The sequence below is a fragment of the Cervus canadensis genome, chromosome 12 (genome assembly GCF_019320065.1).
Source record: "Cervus canadensis isolate Bull #8, Minnesota chromosome 12, ASM1932006v1, whole genome shotgun sequence".
Classification (NCBI taxonomy): Eukaryota; Metazoa; Chordata; class Mammalia; order Artiodactyla; family Cervidae; genus Cervus; species Cervus canadensis.
Window position 1 is genome coordinate 12,772,801 of NC_057397.1, and position 18,179 is coordinate 12,790,979.

An 18,179-nucleotide genomic window follows, 5' to 3' on the forward strand; every position below is an offset into this window, starting at 1 on the left:
TTGTATTATGTAAGAATTCCTGATATCATGATCCCTCATCTTGCTAATTCACTCTTTATCTGTGTCTTTCTAGCCCTGCAGGGTTTTGTATTTGGGAGGAGCTACTTCATTTGTAATGTCTTCAAAATGGTTCTTTTCCATAACAATCTGTTGCTGATGCATGGATATAATTTTCTATCGCACTGTCTTTCCTCAAATGCTTATTCATAAATTATCTCTGCCTTTCAAATATGACTATTCATAGATGCTTTTCCTGTTTATTCTAGTTTCTATTTTCAGTGATTATTAAAGAAGGTAGGCTAAATTAGAAACAGAATGTGCCCGTAATTTGTTTCCTGGACACAGGGTCTTCCCACTCCTCCCATTCAGTGCCTAAAGGTAAGTCACTGCCCTGCCACACTAGTCCGTGGTCCACCTTCACTGATCTAGCTGATGACAAACTCTGCCAACTACTATCTGGAATGGCCAGAAGTGAAGAAAGCCAAAAACCACAAAGTTGTTCAAGGACTCTCTTAATTCCCTCCAGGCACTGATCTAGGGCTAGAAATCACTCCCATTTTTCAAAGCAGCCCTTTGATGCACATACTCTGAAATGTGGTTACCCACATCCATCTAATCCTCACTGCTTGTGTTTCACAATTCACCCTAGTTTCTAATCTATTACTGACATTCTTTCTCATTTTTTCATGAGTTGTTAGGGTCTACATACATACAGGTGCATACAGGTACTCTGACTGCAATTTCAAGATGGACAAATTGTAATACATAGTACTTCTCATACATACTACAGTCCAATGCTACATATACAATATCACTAGCTCACCAAGGACAACAGAGACTACATAAGGCTCAAAGCAGACTTGCTTATTTGTATCCATAAAGACTATTCATTTTATGAAACCAGCAATTCTGGTCCAGTCCCCTTTCCATCCTTCCGGACAGGGTGATGCTGGGCTACTCGACCCAGTTTACAATGACATACTTAGGAAATATTATCATAAAAAAGAAGAAACTACAGCCCAAAAAAAAAAAAAAAAGCCGAAACATTTTAAGTAGAGTTTCCACATTCTTGATAAAGTTATGCCAGATTAAACTGATTATGGCTTTTCAACCTCCCTGCTGCTGCTAAGTCACTTCAGTCGTGTCCGACTCTGCGATGCCATAGATGGCAGCCCACCAGGCTCCCCCATCCCTGGGATTCTCCAGGTAAGAACACTGGAGTGGGTTGCCATTTCCTTCTCCAATGTGTGAAAGTGAAAAGTGAAAATGAAGTCACTCAGTTGTGTCCGACTCGTAGCAACCCCATGGACTGCAGCCCACCAGGCTCCTCCGTCCCTGGGATTCTCCAGGCAAGAGAACTGGAGTGGGTTGCCATTTCCTTCTCCGTTCAACCTCCCTCCATCCCTATAAAGTTCAGCTAGTCTCCCCTATTACGAAGAGTATAAACTTAATTTGTTTTAAACCTTGAAATAATGTTTTAATTGACAGTGAGTACAATACATAAATGGTTAATGTGGCTACTAAATAGCAAGTCTCCTTTACTCTGTTAATCAGAACACTGCTAGAGTACTTAATTCATTCTGGGTACAGCCTTTCAAAAGGAATATAAAGAGAAAGACATTCAGGCGAGTGACTAGAATTTTGAAGAAACTAAAAATATGTGTGATGTGCAGCAGAGCTTGCTATTGTCACAGTTCATGTTCTCTTCCTTTTGGGCCCAGTGCTATGTCATATTCCCTGGTCTCCCTTGCAGTTAGGTATGGCTATGTGAGGTTCAGCCAATGGAACATGAAAGGAAATGATGTGTATCACTTTCAGACCAGGCACAAGAAAGCGCCAATCCTTTCAGCTGGGTGGAATGAAAACAATCTGGAGAGCCACGTGATGAAAATGAGCATGCTCTCCCAGTCTGAATGTCTGGAATGACTGCATGGGGGAGGGTACACCTGTCATTCCAGTCATTTACCTGATATTGTAAGTGAGCAAGAAATAAACTTCCATTGTATTTAAGAATCCTAAGAAGTATATCTTATCATAGAAGAACTGTTTAGTGTGAAGAAGCCTGGGTTAAAGTGAGGAAATAGAAATGAATACAAAAGCATGTTCAAACATACAAAGAGCTTGCCATGATGAAGACAGATTAGACAAATTCTCTATTGTACCTGGGAAACAAATGGAGATTAAGAAATGGAAGCCTCTCAAAATAAGCTGATTTTTTTAGGAGTCAGAACTAACAAAATGAATTGTAAAGGTGTTATTACACAAAAGATAGAATTTAGGGTCCAGAACTAGGTGATTAAATTAGAAACTTTTAAGGACTCTTTACCACCCTAAGAGGACTTCCTTGGTGGCTAAAGCATCTGCCTACAATGAGGGAGACCTGGGTTCAATCCCTGGGTGGGGAAGATCCCCTGGAGAAAGAAATGACAACCCACTCCAGTACTTGTGCCTGGAGAATCCCATGGATGGAGGAGCCTGGTGGGCTACAGTCCATGGGGTCACAAAGAGTCGGACACAACTAAGTGACTTCACTTTCACCACCCTAAGAATCTAGACTTAACATACACTTAATATTCATTTCCCAATTTATTCAGTTTTTAGTTGAATAATTCACAACTACTAAAGCTGGGAACATAACCTGGCCCTTTGATAGCTCCCTGGCAGCAATCCCTTCTCAGCCCTTCACTCCCTCTGCCCTAGTCACTCTAGACTTTCTGTGATTTTTCTAACACATCAGACTCCCTTTTGCTTTGGGGCTTTTACACTTGCAAAGGCTAGAAACCTTTGTCCCTCAGATACCCAAATGGGCCACTACTTCACCTTTTCCTGGTATTTTCTCAAATGCCATCTTCTTAGTGAGGCCAACCCAGCAAATTTAACACTGTGACCATACCACACTCTTTTGGCACTGCTTAGCTACATTTTCCTCCATAGCAATAGGTTAGTATTGTATTTTATTTTTGTTTGTCTTTTTCCCAACTAAAATGTAAGCCCTAGGAGGATATAGATTTTTGTCTAAATTGCTCAGTGCTATATTTCCAATGCCTATAACCATGTCTGTTGTAGAATAAGTGCTCAAAAGTATTTTTAGGTTAAACATTTGAATTTATCTTCCTACTAGTGTTCTAAAAACTGTACATCAATTCTGTTAAAGGTATGGGAAAACCACACACACACACTCACACAAAGAAGCCTACAATATGCTTATTATGTACTCTGGGGATAGAAAAGTGGAAAAAAAGCCCCTGACTTCACATATTTAACATTCTGCTAGGAGAGACAGAGTCAAACAAATTAATATGTTATGCCAAGTAGTGACAAAGACAAACCAGAGCGGTGGGATGAGGGTGGGTGGGAGGCTTAAAAGGGAAGGGATATATGTATACATATAGCTGATTCATGTTGTTGTGTAGCAGAAACTAACACAACACTGAAAAGCAATTATACTCCAATTGAAAAATAAACAAACTAATTGAAAAAAAAAAGAAGAGTAAGGGAAAAGACAGTGATGGGCAGAGGTGTTCCTGCCATAGGAGAACAGTATTCTAAGCAGAAACAGAACAAACCTGGTCACTGGTAGTTGTCGAAATTGGTACAAATTTGAACAACAGTAATTTGGTACTATTAAAAATGTCAAGTGTGCATACCCTTCAAATAAGCTACAATTATTCCACTTTTAGGAATGCATGTTAAAAAATCCACATGGTAATGTTTATATGATTTAAAACCCCAAAATGCTCACTGTAGCAGTTCAACAAAAAAAAATTAGAAAATAGCTGAAATCTTATCAATGAGGATTTGGATAAATAAAATTATGGTATACCAATACAACAGCAAAGGCTATGGTGCTCTTAAATAAGACTTATGTATTAAAAAAACACATAAGATACATAAAGCAAGTTATGGAATAGTAATGTATCATATTCCATTTAGAGAAAAAAAATTTATAAAGTGGTCTCACTATGTGTGCTAAGTCACTGCAGTCACGTCCTACTCTGTGCGACCCTATGGACTATAGCCCGGCAGGCTCCTCTGTCCGTGGGATTCTCCAGGCAAAAACAGTGGAGAGGGTTGCCATGCTCTCCTCCAGGGGATTTTCCTGACCCAGGAATCGAACCTACATCCTCACGTCTCCTGCACTGGCAGGCAGGTTCCTTACCACTAGCGCCACCTGGTCTCACTATACATATACACATATCCACAACAAGTGCTGACACATGTGCTGCCCAACACACACATGTAATCAAATAGCTAGCAATGGTATCTTTAACAGGAAAACTTTTCCTTATAATTTTACTCACCTCTTCAGCACTTGAATTTTTTTCCCATAAATTCTTATTAGTTTCTGAATATCTCTTTTAAAAACATAATGATTATGAATATCCCATTCTAAAGCATAATGATTTCTCCCACAAATTACCTCTTCTGGTAGAGTGGAATGGGGTTTGTCAGAAGTGGCAAGTAGTAAAACTGGAGCAAAAGAAGGAATATTCTGTAATAATGTGGTAAACGTGGCTTTGAGTGTTGGTCCAACTATTTCCCACCACAAGTGAATGTGAGGAACATACACTATACTTGGTGCTGTTCTCTTAGCTTCACGAATCACCTAGTAGAGAGAGAAAACAAGTACATACACTTATAGAGTCAGCACATTAGCAGTGTGCTTTTTAAATCTGGAACAATTTAACTTCCAAGAACTGTCATATAAAACCCTTAAGTTTAAAAAATGCTTCCCCCCAACCCCACCAACTTGTTTTTAAATGTTTTCATAAAAGTTTCATTTTTAGAAAAACATAATTGCTTCAAGGAATTAGAAAACAGCTCAAGAAATCTAAAAGACTTTTCTGTTATGGCAACCACGGTTAAATATAAAAATACATAAAACACTTTTACAAACTTTTAATATAACTATAGCAAAAACAGAAGCAGCAGAATATTTGCATACTTTTTGCATAGCCATCACTGTTTTAAGTACTTCACTCATTTAATTCTCACAACAGTCATGTAAGTAAAGTATTGATTTTTCCATTTTGCAAATGGGGAAAACAAGGCAGAGAGATTTAGTAAACTTTCCCAAGTCATATAGCAATTAAGAGGTGGAAAAGGATTTAAAGTCATACTTTTTAATAACTAAGCAGTTAGGCATGGTTCTAATTTGAAAACCTGATGTCAGAAATCAGAAAGACCAAAAAACACAATACAAAAAGAATGAAGCAATTCTAGACTTTGTCTCTGGAAGACTACTTCACCTTACAGCTTATTTGTCTGGGCAACAATGAATTACCTGGGCACATGTTTCTTCAGGAGATGTAGCACTGACTCCAAAAAGAACAGGAATGTCTAAAGTGTATACTGCAAATTTTTCCAAAGCATGGATGACAGCTGGTGCTAAATGAGAACCTTGCCCAAATCCTGGTTCGCCCACTATCAGCATTCTTGGTCGAAAAGACATAGGTTGATAACAAGCATTTCTAAAAGAAATGAGTAATAACCTATGTTTTAGGAAAAAAAGTTCAAATTTCTCTCCCAATTATCAATTATGAACTTTTATAAGCCAAAAGTTTTGACAATATGGCCAGTCAATCATAGCAGCATGGTTCATGTGGTTTTGGGAAACAATCGAACTTTACAGATTTTTAGGAATACTTTATAGTTTCTAACATCATGACAACTGTAACAAAATATTTTCTAATATCTTAATTAAAAAAAAAGGAAATTAGCTGGCATCCTTTATCTTCTCAAGCATAATTTCATTTAATTTTAGGGAATTCACACAAGAATGAATATATATAAATTTTCAAGGGAAACGTACCTATTCAAATGAAGAAAATTAAAATTTTCTTTTGCCTTATTAAAGGATTTTTGAGAAAGTCCATTTTCGTATACTGATGGAACATCATCATCACTGTATACCAAGTCACTTTCTAAGAGAGGACAAGAAATATCTGTGAAGCAAGCAAAAAAGTGGACATTAGTAGCTTTTCTCAATTATAAAGTGGATCTTCACATAATGCTTCAGTTAGCAACTCCAATGAGATTTTTTTTCAAAAAAGTTTGTGTACATATAAATAACAAGTAAATTTTTAAAACGCACTTCGAACCTAAAATAGAGGAACTCTAGGGCAATCTGTGAAGTAAACTTCCTTCATATATCTAGGAAAAGCAAGACCAGATTCCCTTCAAGAGGCTCTTTCATAAAGAAACATTACTGAGATGTACAAAATACTTAGTTTTACTGGCTATGAAAGCGAAACAATGAGTTGAGTCTCCTACCAGAGTCTAGCGCTTTACTGGTCCTGGTTTCCACATGTGGAAACACTCTCCGCAGGGCGCCCAGGATCCTGTGGACAGTGCTCTGCAGTAGTGGTTTCACAATGGTGGACAGCGCCTGCCCAGGTGACGTCACAGCTCTCTGGGAGGCTGGGATCATCTTTTGCATAGCTACCTCAAAGTCCTTAGCTGAGATATTAATTGAAGAGAGATCCAATTGCAGTTTCTCACTAGTGGTATAGATCTGTGGGTAGCGTCGACGCAGAGCACATAAAGCAGCTTCAGAGCATATTGACTTAATATCTGCACCACAGTATCCTATCCAAGGCAACCAAAAAAGAAAAAAAAAATTAAAGTAAATCACCACTGTATTAAGCAAGATGATGGTTAAAAGAAAATTTAAAGATCAGCCTAGCAATGTAGTAGCAAAATATTTAGGAGTAATAAGGCTAAAATGTCTCTCATCCCCTCAGTGAACTCACATGGTTGACAATAACCCCTAACAAATCAATCAACTTTTGAGAGTGAAATGCGCAGGCACTAAAAGCAGAGCGCAGGGGTCAAGAGCATGAGTTTTGAAATCAGATCATCAGGATCAAATTCCAGTTTGTCATTTACTGGATGTGCGATCTTTTCAGAGAATCATCTGTGCTTTCTCAGCCATTTCTCTATCTGTAAAATAGGGATAAAGCTACCTACTTTACAGGATTGATGTAAGAGTTACCTGAAATAGCATATGTAGAATGCGTAACAGAATAATTAGAAAAATGTAAACAGATCTAACTTCATTCTCAAATTCTTTGACAGTCAAGATGTTAAGTACCTCTATATGGTATCTAGGACTTTATAAGAAAACATGTCACAAATTATAAATAAGAAACAAATCTAACTTTGTATTTCTTTAAACAAGAAACAAGGTTTCTTTAAACCTTGACAAAACTACAACTTGTTCCATCTTTGAAAGGCATGTAATATTTCTTTTAATGCTTAAAACAATGTTTACCAACACAGTTTTCTGCGAGTTCTTCCAGAAATATGTCCAGTGGTTTAGGATTCCAATCCCTTGTGTGAATTTTTAGAATTTCTTTTCGAGCCTACAAACAAAAACAATTTAATTTTTCTATAATACAGTGCTATTCAGATTAACTTTAAGTTAATTGGGTTATCTAAAAATGTAAAGCTGTCAATACCTAATATAAACAGAAATATGAAACAGTAAAAATGGAAAAAAATGATATATTTGTATGAGCTTAAGAAATTTATATTAAATAAGACTGCATTTTTAGTGCTCAAGTTCTAGTCATTACAAATGCGAATGAGAAAAATTAACGACCTACTGGATTATTGTTTATTCTGGTACATGTTAAAAACTGTTGAGTACTGACAGCTCTACCCATACTTTCATACTTGGTTTTCAAAATATTCAGCAGCTTTAAAGTAACTGGGTAGAATTACATGGTTGTATCCATGAAAAAGTCAAGTCTAACGAACTGGCTAAGGACTGACTGTTAGGCCACATGTTCTGAATCAAAATAAAGTTATATGATTAACAAGCAAAGGCTCTGCTTGGGGTGGCGGGGAGGGCGCGGAGGTGTATGTCTAGGGATTCCCTGGTCCAGTGTTTGGCACTCAGCACTTTCACTGTCATGAGCCTGGGTTAAAATCCTGGGTGGAGAACTGAGATGCCACAAGGTATGCATTCCCAAAATAATAAATAAATAAATAAAAAATTATCTGAGTTCTTTTCTTTAAATAATGCCTCTCTAAAAATACATACATACCTATTTGAATGTTAATTATACAACTTTGCTTCAGAACATACAAAACTCAACCTTCAAATTTGTACTGTACTAAGACTTGTTCAAGATAAGCACAGTCGAGTGATGTTAAATTCTTACATCTTTATCAGGTAGGCTAAAAAGGAATTCTCTGTCAAAACGACCAGGCCTTCGTAAAGCAGGATCAATAGAATCCAGTCTGTTGGTAGCACCAATGACCACAATTTCTCCTCTGCTGTCCAATCCATCCATCAGAGCTAGTAAGGTGGAAACAATTGAACTAAATTTAAAAATAAGAGAGACGAGATTAACTATATAGAAGCCAAATACATCATTTCTTTTTTGTGAAGATTTAATACATTAAATGTGTGAATAAATCTTCTCAGAGCATCCCACTATTTTCAAGACTTTTTAAAAAGAAAATCTGTAAAATAGCATGCTACATGGCACACAGACATTTAAAATCAATGGGAAACACACTTAATATGCTACAAATGGATCCTGGAAGCCACTTCATAAAATACAATTTCACATAGAACTTTGGAGTTCTCAAACAAGGATGCAACATCAAAAGAAAAAAAAATACAAGTATTAGGCAGATAAAAAGAAACTTAAAAAAAAAAGTTTCAAAAGTTTCATTGTGTACACATTATCAAAGGATGCCAAAGTAAGACAGAATATACTGGACTATGATTGCTTCTAGGGCTTTTTAGTGCCCAGAGACAGGAATTATTTTTTCTTTAAAAATAAATTTCATCATGAGTTCATACTGATATTCCAATTCAAATAAAGATGCAAGGGTTTTAATTTAACTTATTTTATATTTGCATCCCTTTTCTCTTAGGCTAAAAATCTTATTTTCTAATGTGTTCACATAATTACTTATTTGCACTATCCTACAATATTATCAGAAACAGTAAGATACAGAATACAGTTTAATCATGGCCAATGTGCTAACTTTTAAAAAAGCTTAATTTAGCAAAAACATTTTTCTCTAAAATTTTTAAAGTCTTTGGAAAAAAACAAAAAAACTTGTACAATAAAATTTCTCTTAAAAACACATATTTGAAATGGCACGTGCTTGCTAAAATTATTCTGTATTTGTTGCTGAAATTTCTCCAATCCCTTTTAGAGTTACTCCAAACTACAGTAGTTACTCAACTGCTTGACTGAAAAGTGATGGTGCTAGTGTTATTCCTACTAACACAATGAATACAATATAGCTGCTTTTGAAATGAGTCATATCTAAAAAGTGTGTATCATTATTGGTAGGTATGAGCACACACAACTATTTTTATCATATAGGAGTAAACATTTTAATTTACTCAGAGCAACAAATAAAATTCTATAGCATCAAGCCAAAGAAGGGTATAACAATATAGTAAATGTTGTTAGGCATTATAAAAGCCAAAACCTACATATCACTCATATTTTTACATCTTGTCCCTCTTTTACAACATCTACAGTAAAAATAATACTGGCATTATAAAGGCATGCAAACATTCACTTTTGGGTATCCCAAATTAATTAAGTAGTTACATTTAAGAAGAAGGTCTGCAGAACTGAAGATGAACTAGGACTAAAGTAACTGAGACTCAAGTTGAGGCAGTGGCTCTAATGAAAAGTGCTCCCTTGGGTACTCAGTTATCACAGGGGAGATGCAATTTTCTCATTCTGAAAATGAGGAAGTTGAGCGAGTACTAGAAACTTCAACTAGTGGCCATATACTAAGATATATTTTGCTTGGCTCAGGTAGTGCCTTTAAAGCATCCAAACTAGTTGGCAACATCTAAAAGATAGTTAACAGACATAAAATTTAAGAAAGAGAAAACTTATTTTTCAAATCTGAGTCAGCTTTTACACTTCAACAGGCTGGAGCTAAAAGCAACTGGCTATGCTCTGACAATTGGACATTCAGACACACTTCCCTGACCCACTCACTGGCCTGCCTCACTCATTTTATCTGCCTTTATCACTGACTCGATGGGCATGAGTTTGAGTAAACTCCGGGAGTTTGTGATGGACAGGGAGGCCTGGCATGCTGCGATTCATGGGGTTGCAAAGAGTTGGACACGACTGAGAGACTGAACTGATTTACCTCACTGGGCCAGTGGGCATTTAAGTCTGTATCACAAGTTAAATCTATAACCAATACTGTGTTTGAGGACATCCTACCATTTAGAACTGGTTCACTTTTCCTTTTTGTACTATACATTGGTTTCTACTACCAAACAACAACCAGGTTATAAAGTTTCTAACCATTTAACATTCTGTCCTTCTTGCAACAGTAATACAGCTCAGAATATAGGGAGAAAGGCAGAAGTACCATCAAGTAAGTTTTACCTGTGAATTTGATCTTGCCGGCTTGATCGTACTGGGGCCAGACCATCAATTTCATCAAAGAAAATAATTGATGGGCGCATCTGATAGGCCTAGAAAGTAGTCCAGTGATTGCATGCTATCATGAAAGACTTCAAATATGTAGACTCAATATAAACCACTTTAAATTCATTCCTACTTGCGTTTAATACATTTTTAAAAATATAACTGTAAATTCAAGAATTGTGTTTTAAGGATTCAGACTAAATTATAACAGTGTATGATTTAAGTTTATTTGTATATTCAGCTGGAAATATTCAAAATTCATACTCCACTGGTTATATCCCTTAGATTTCATATAGCTATAATTATCGGGACACAAAAAACATTTAGAGAAGACCAACTGTCAAAGCAAAACAAAGAACAGAAGACAGTGACAGAGCCTTCCTCCATGTCAGGATGAGAAAACATTTAACAAGATGCTATAGTTTGAAATCAATTTCAGTAAAATTAAAATTAAAAAAGCCTCAGTGAATTTTACAAAGACATATTAGAGTATTTGCAGCAATATGCCTCAGTAGATCAGAATGTATTATCTCATAGCTAACTGTTAACACATCTGGGATATGAAACCGAAAGCCACTCGGGCAGAGCTAATCTTCTGCTTGCACACTGAAACATAAACTCACTAGTGTTATCTCTTTATGAAAATATCCCTCTTTCTCTAGATACGAGACCAAAGACTCCAAAGAATTTAGACCCAGTTATTCTTTTCTCTCTAAAGCTGTTCGTCATAAGTTGGTATAATCAAGACATACAAAGGAAAATCATCTAGAAACATTATATATTTGACATAATTATTTTGAGACTATTTCTATGAAAAGTGATTAAACGCAAGGTTTATCCATAAGTTGGTGTAATCAAGACATACAAAGGAAAATAATCTAGAAACATTATATATTTGACATAATTATTTTGAGACTATTTCTATGAAAAGTGATTAAACGCAAGGTTTATCCAATCCTTACATACTTAATCTACACTGATTACAGCTCTATATAGGCAAATTTTAATATCATACCTGATCAAATAGCAATCGCAGCTGTCTCTCAGATTCTCCTACCCACTTACTCAGACAATCGGCACCTTTCCTCATGAAAAATGCTACTCTTTTATCCCCTTGACTGCACTCATTGGCAAGCGCTCTAGCAACCAGAGTTTTTCCAGTTCCAGGTGGACCATAAAACAAACAACCTCTGTAAAAGAGTAAGTATTATTTTTGCACTACATTAAAAAATTGGCTAAGCAAAATTAGAGATCAATTTCATGAATATAACTAGTGAATAAGAAAGTAAACCAGACAACTGAAACATTTCAATACACAAAGCACAACTTAAAACCTGGGGATTAATATTCATACTACAAAATGAATATTGAAACTAAATAAACCCTTTATTTGGAACATTTTCTTTTATTCATTCAAATTTGTTCATCATATTACCTTATCTTGCAAAAAAGGTAGGATTGACAGTTTACTTTTATAACATCAGTGGGAAGAATAGCAGATTTCAAGTACCATCCTTGGTCTGAGTACCAGTAACATATAACACCAAAAGTTTCGCAAAAAAATGGTGGGAATGACCATGAGATAAAGTAGGATAAAAGAGAGAAACTGAAGTAGTGGCTGGGTGATAGGGACCAGGACAACATAAACAATTCACAATAATTTTTGGTGATATCACTGCACATGTCACGCAGTTTTTTCAACTATTTCCAAATGGCATAATTCTGAGAAAATGAGTTATACTCATACTCTTCGTAGAAATGATCAAGTAACTGCTCCTTATCTAACAGTTATTTAATTGAAAAGTTAAGGAAGATCTCAGAAAAAGAGAAATGACAAAATAAGAATGGCCAAACAAACAAAAAAGTGATGGGTGAAATAAATCTATTCAAAGTCAAGGATAAAATATAAAAGAAAAATTAAGAGAATTCCCTGGCGGTCTAGTGGGTATAATTCAGCGTTTTCACTGCCAGGGTCTGGGTTCAATCCCTGGCTGAGGAACTAGGATCCTGCAAACCCTGTGGCACTGTCAAAACAAAAATAATAGGAAACGGACATAGTCAATGCAGACAGGGGAAAAAAAGCAACTGTTTAGAAAACAATCAGAATTTAAATGGAATAAATCAGTGATTTCAATGCACAAAAGCCAAGACAGAAATAGATTCTTAAAAATATATTTATTGGGCCAATAGTTTTTATTTGTGAGATTGTATTTTAAAGAAAAAAGTATTCCCATAAAGAGGAAGCAATGGAGATGTTCATGGTATTGATGTCTGCAATAACAAAAACTAAGGAGAAAACAAAATAGCAATAGCAGAATCAATAAAATGTGATACATCCACAAAATGGAGTATCATTCAGGCATTAAAGTGGAAAGAGAACACACCATATAAAGACAGTTTAACACAATCATGTGTTGATTTTTATGAGCAGAAATGTAAGAAAGGAGAAATGTAAGTAAGTGGAAATGAAGAGAAAAAGTGGAAGGAACTGGTCTAGTTTTTTAAATAGAGTGTAGCTGATATACAGTATTAACTAAGTTAGAGGTGTAAAATACAGTGATTTACAATTTTTAAAGGTTACATTCCATTCAGTTTTTATAAAATACTTGCTCGAGTCCCCATTTTGTGTAACACATCCTGGTAGATTATTTTACACCAAACAGTTTATATACCTCTAACCCCCTACCCACACACTGCCCCTTCTCAGTTCCCTCCCCACTGGTAAGCAGTAGTTTGTTCTCTGTATCTGTGAAGCTGCTTTTTTCTCATATTCACTAGTTTGCTGCATTTTTAGATTTCACATGAAAGCAATATAATATGTATTTGCCTTTCTCTGACTTATTTCATTCAGCAAAATGGCCTCCAATCCCGTCCATGTCGCTGCAAATGGCAATATTTCATTCTTTTTTATGGCTCAGTAGTACTCCACTGTGTATATATTAATAATATATACTACATCTTCTTTATCCATTCATTTGTTGATGTGGACACTTAGGCTGCATCTGTATTTTGGCAATTATAAATAATACTGCTATGAACACTGGGGTGCATGTGTGTTTTCTGAATTAATGCTTTTTTTTGGACATATACCCAACAGTGGAATTACTGGTATATGATGGTAGTTCTATAATTTTTTGAGAAACCTTCATACTGTTTCTCACAATGGCAGCACCAATTTACATTCCCACCAACAACGTATAAGGGTTCCCTTTTCTCCACATCCTCGCTAACATTTGTCTTTTTGATGATAGCCATTCTGACAGGTATGAGGTAACACCTCATTGTGGTTCTGATTTTCATTTCCCTGATGATTAGTGATGCTGAGTATCTCTTCCTGTGCCTGTAGGCCATCTGCATGTCCCCTTGGACAAACATCTATTCAATTCTTCTGGCGATTTTTTAATCAGGTTGTTTGTTTCACTGATCTTGAGTTGTATGAACTTTTTATACTTGTTGGATATTTATCCCTTATCAGTTATATCATTTGCAAATATTTTCTTCTCTATGTTGCCCTTCTCTTTTGTCAGTGGTTTCCTTTGCTGTGAAAAAGCGTAAAATATAATTAGGTCCCATTTGTTTATTTTGGTTTCATTTTAGGAGATGAATCCAAAAAATATTGCTATGATTTACATTAAAAGTTCTATTTTTCCTGTTTTCCACTAGGAGTTTTATGGTTTTTGGTCTTAAAGTTAGTCTATTTTGAGTTTATTTTTGTATATGATGTTAGAGAATGTTCTAATTTGTCATTGTTCCTTTAATTCACTAAACCACTTTTTTTTTCCCTTGCTACAACCCGTGGTTTGTGGGATCTTAGCTCTCTGACCAGGTATTGAACATGGACCCCCTGGCAGTGAGAGCGTGAAGTCCTAACCACTGGATTGCCAAGAATTCCCTAAAATTCACTAAATCACTTTAACTAGGTACTTCCAACATGTCCTGTCATCATTAAATCCTTATTATTTAATATTCTATATTTTTTTATTAAAATATTTTTAATTCACCAATGTTTACTATAATTAATTTATGCTTCAATTTAACTAAAATGATTTATGCTTTAAAAAGCCTACAAACTTTTAAAAGTTTACTTAAATCAATATTTCCATAGAGGGTGATTCAGGGAGAAAAATTATAAAAGGAAAAGAAAATCAGGAACTAGGGTTTAAAAACTGGTTGATAAGTAAGGTATAAAAACTAGAAGAAAGAAGATAAAAAAGGATAGTGATTAAAATTAAAAAAAGGATGGTGATACAAAAAACCCCTACCCTCCTGTCACCAAAACAGCAAATAATAAAGTTGGTGAGGAGAGGAGAGATATAAAAGAGAAAATACAATTATATATGGCTTGACTGCAAAAACAAATATATACAGACATAAAGCAAACATGGGAAATTGATTCAATAAGTTTATATGTGTACAAATAAACTACTGAAAGTATTAAGGAAGGGGAATAAATATTTATGTATGGAGGGCAGGGAAAGTAAAGGAGCCAAATAGCCACCGTTCATCCTTAGAAGTCTATAAATTGTGTCTAAAATAGAAAAATGAGGGACTTCCCCAGTGGTTCATCCTTAGAAGTCTATAAATTGTGTCTAAAATAGAAAAATGAGGGACTTCCCCAGTGGTGCATCGTGTGGCCAAAAGACAGAAAACAAATCTAAAAAACAGAAAAATTAAAATGAAGAAGGGTTGAAGAGGGCCTACCCTACTTTTGTAAATTTTTCTTTGTGAAACTTAAGAGTGCTACTTGACTTTTAAAGGTATGTATACATATACAATCAACTTTGTGCACATGGGAGCTCAGTTGTGTCTGAATCTTTGCCACCCCACAGACTGTAGCCCTCCAGGCTCCTCTGTCCATGGATATACTTCAGTTCAAAATAAAAATACATGTATTAAAGAATTATGTGCATGTATGCACTTCCACTTACTACATCCCTCTGCTTGACCTCCCAATTGTATGTAATTATTTTATGCCATTATAAAATAGTAATTTATATTGTTAAGTTAATAATGTTCCCATTATGGCTTGCAATTGTAACTATCTTTTATTTTTTATCTGGCTATTGATTGTGAAAACTGAAAAACATCTTTTACTACTGTGAAAAAAAAAACATCTATTAAAAAACTATGTACATATATTACTTTGATATAAATTTAAAACTAAATCACAAAGCTGAAAGGAAAAAAGAGTATGTAAGACAGGAATTTCACTAAATGTATGAAAAGCCATGGGAAATGATTTTTTAACGGAGAATCAATTTTGAAGCCATTTTTCACCTTAAACATTAAGAAAGTAAAAATACTCAAATCACCCAGGACCTTGCAAGGGCAAGTATAACAAATGACTCTAGACCCGGAAATTTTCAAGAGAGAGGTGGTTTCTGGACACAGCACAGGAAAGATTTTAGCGAAAATAAAATGTATAATTAAATTACCTTGGAGGTTGAATTTTGAATTTTTCAAAGACTTCTGGATAAAGTAATGGAAATACTACCATCTCTTTTAGAGCTGCAATATGATTAGACAAGCCACCAACACTATCAAATCGTACCTGTTAGTAGAAGGGAAACATTGACATTCTGAGATTTGGGAGTCAAAGCTAAAATCTTATTCCATTCTTAAATTATATCCAAGCCACACATAGTCAACTGAGTAATAGTAACTTAACAGGAAGAACTGAGCAACAGTTGTGGCCTAAAGATTAAAAAAAATAAAAGGTTCTACAAAGATAAAAATTTCTTATAAAACACTGTTTTCTTTTTAAATTTTAAAATAAAATAATACATCTCAGACTGTACTCACTGAAGAATCTAGTTGCATTGGATCAACATCGGCAAGGCTTGCTCCGATTTTCATTCGATCTTTATAAATTCCTTTTAATTCATCTTTGCGAAAATTTAGTGGGAGGCACCTAAGATTACAAACCCCAAACATTCATCAAACACCACTTTCCTCCCCCAAATTCCATGTTAGAATATAGACATTTTTCTTAAGAATTAAAAAAATTCCAAATGAGATTATGTGTTTTGAGTTCCTCCTTTTCTTTACAGGTTGAGAACTTCAGTGTAAGAAATATTTACATCTGAAGGCTTATTATTAAAGATATACAATCTAGTGAAAATACCACAAGATACCACAGCTACATAAAGTAATTCATGGTTGAGAATTCAGGAAGTATCAACATACATTATAATGATAGTCTCTGACCTACAGACACTTTACCATTTGCTGGACACGGTTTTAGTTTAGGTGCTAAACAAGTATAAGGTCATTAAATCCTCACAATACTCTTACGACATAAGTATTATTTTTCCCATTTTAAAATAAAGCCAAGGCACAGAAAAGGTTAACTCTCTTACCCAGGATCACACAGATAGTAAGTGGCAGATCTAGGAATCAAACCCAAGCAGCCTGACTCCAGATCCGCCAGTACCCTGCTATTATACCTCTCGGCAAAATATGCAGAGCCCACCAGCACCTGGATCCATGTCAACCTTTTCAAGCAAGAGTGAATCACTACTTTCCTAATTACTTCCAAAAACATTTAGGGTAGGTTACAAAAGAAATATACCTAGAAAAAGCTCTCGTTTTACAGATGGAACAATGAAAATGCTCATGTTAAAAGTTAAGATACTTGTACAAGAATGCCTGCTACTACTAAATACAAGTAAAAGCACACCATCTTCTCCCCAAGTAACAATTCTTGCTAGTTTCAAATTCCATGAGAAATTTATACTGCCAAGCCTAAGATGGAAAAGTTTTCAATTGTGGCTTTTAAAAAGATATTTCTTAAATAATTCTTAATAGAACTGCATAATATAAAAGTCATAGGGTTGAATGCACATTTCTGTAAAATGCAGGCAAGTACGTAACTTTGGAATGATCTAACTCATTGCTGTCCAATAGAAATGAAATGCACACCAAAATGTATTAACCACACTAAAGAGTATACAATTAATTTTAATAATGTATTTTATATGTCTCAGTTCAGTCACTCAGTTGTGTCCAACTCTCTGCGACCCCATGGACTGCAGCACGCCAGGCCTCCCTGTCCATCGCCAACTCCCAGAGTTTACTCAAACTCATATCCATTGAGTCGGTGATGCCATCCAGCCATCTCATCCTCTGTTGTCCCCTTCTCCTCCTGCCTTCAATCTTTCCCAGCATCAGGGTCTTTTCCAATGAGTCAGTTCTTTGCACCAGGTGGCCAAAGTTTTGGAGTTTCAGCTTCAGCATCAGTCTTTCCAATGAATATTCAGCACTGATTTCCTTTAGGATGGACTGGTTGGATCTCCTTGCAGTCCAAGGGACGCTCAAGAGTCTTCTCCCAACACCACAGTTCAAAAGAATCAATTCTTTGACACTCGGCTTTCTTTATAATCCAACTCTCACATCCATAAATGACCACTGGAAAAACCATAGGTTTAACTAGACGGACCTTTGTTGGCAAAGGAATGTCTCTGCTTTTTAATATGCTGTCTAGGTTGGTCCTAGCTTTTCTTCCAAGGAGCAAGTGTTTTAATTTCATGGCTGCAGTTACCATCTGCAGTCATTTTGGAGCCCCCCAAAATAAAGCCTGTCACTGTTTCCCCATCTATTTGCCATGAAGTGATGGGACTGGATGCCATGATCTTAGTTTTCTGAATGCTGAGCTTTAAGCCAACTTTTTCACTCTCCTCTTTCACTTTCATCAAGAGGCTCTTGAGTTCTTCACTTTCTGCCATAAGGGTAGAATATCTGCATATC

At 35.6% G+C, this 18,179-nt stretch overlaps 1 protein-coding gene across 1 annotated transcript in view; it reads right to left on the reverse strand.

The window, feature by feature from the left end:
• Positions 1 to 18,179, reverse strand: part of ATAD2 (ATPase family AAA domain containing 2) — a 64,040-nt gene that overhangs the window by 17,927 nt on the left and 27,934 nt on the right. Inside the window, exons 10-19 of the mRNA XM_043483447.1 lie at positions 16,236 to 16,344; positions 15,869 to 15,984; positions 11,449 to 11,623; positions 10,392 to 10,480; positions 8,169 to 8,328; positions 7,274 to 7,364; positions 6,274 to 6,588; positions 5,813 to 5,945; positions 5,285 to 5,471; positions 4,421 to 4,606 (exon numbers count right to left, since the gene is read on the reverse strand). Coding sequence (XP_043339382.1) covers positions 4,421 to 4,606; positions 5,285 to 5,471; positions 5,813 to 5,945; positions 6,274 to 6,588; positions 7,274 to 7,364; positions 8,169 to 8,328; positions 10,392 to 10,480; positions 11,449 to 11,623; positions 15,869 to 15,984; positions 16,236 to 16,344 — 1,561 coding nt within the window. The remainder of the gene's footprint in view (positions 1 to 4,420; positions 4,607 to 5,284; positions 5,472 to 5,812; positions 5,946 to 6,273; positions 6,589 to 7,273; positions 7,365 to 8,168; positions 8,329 to 10,391; positions 10,481 to 11,448; positions 11,624 to 15,868; positions 15,985 to 16,235; positions 16,345 to 18,179) is intronic.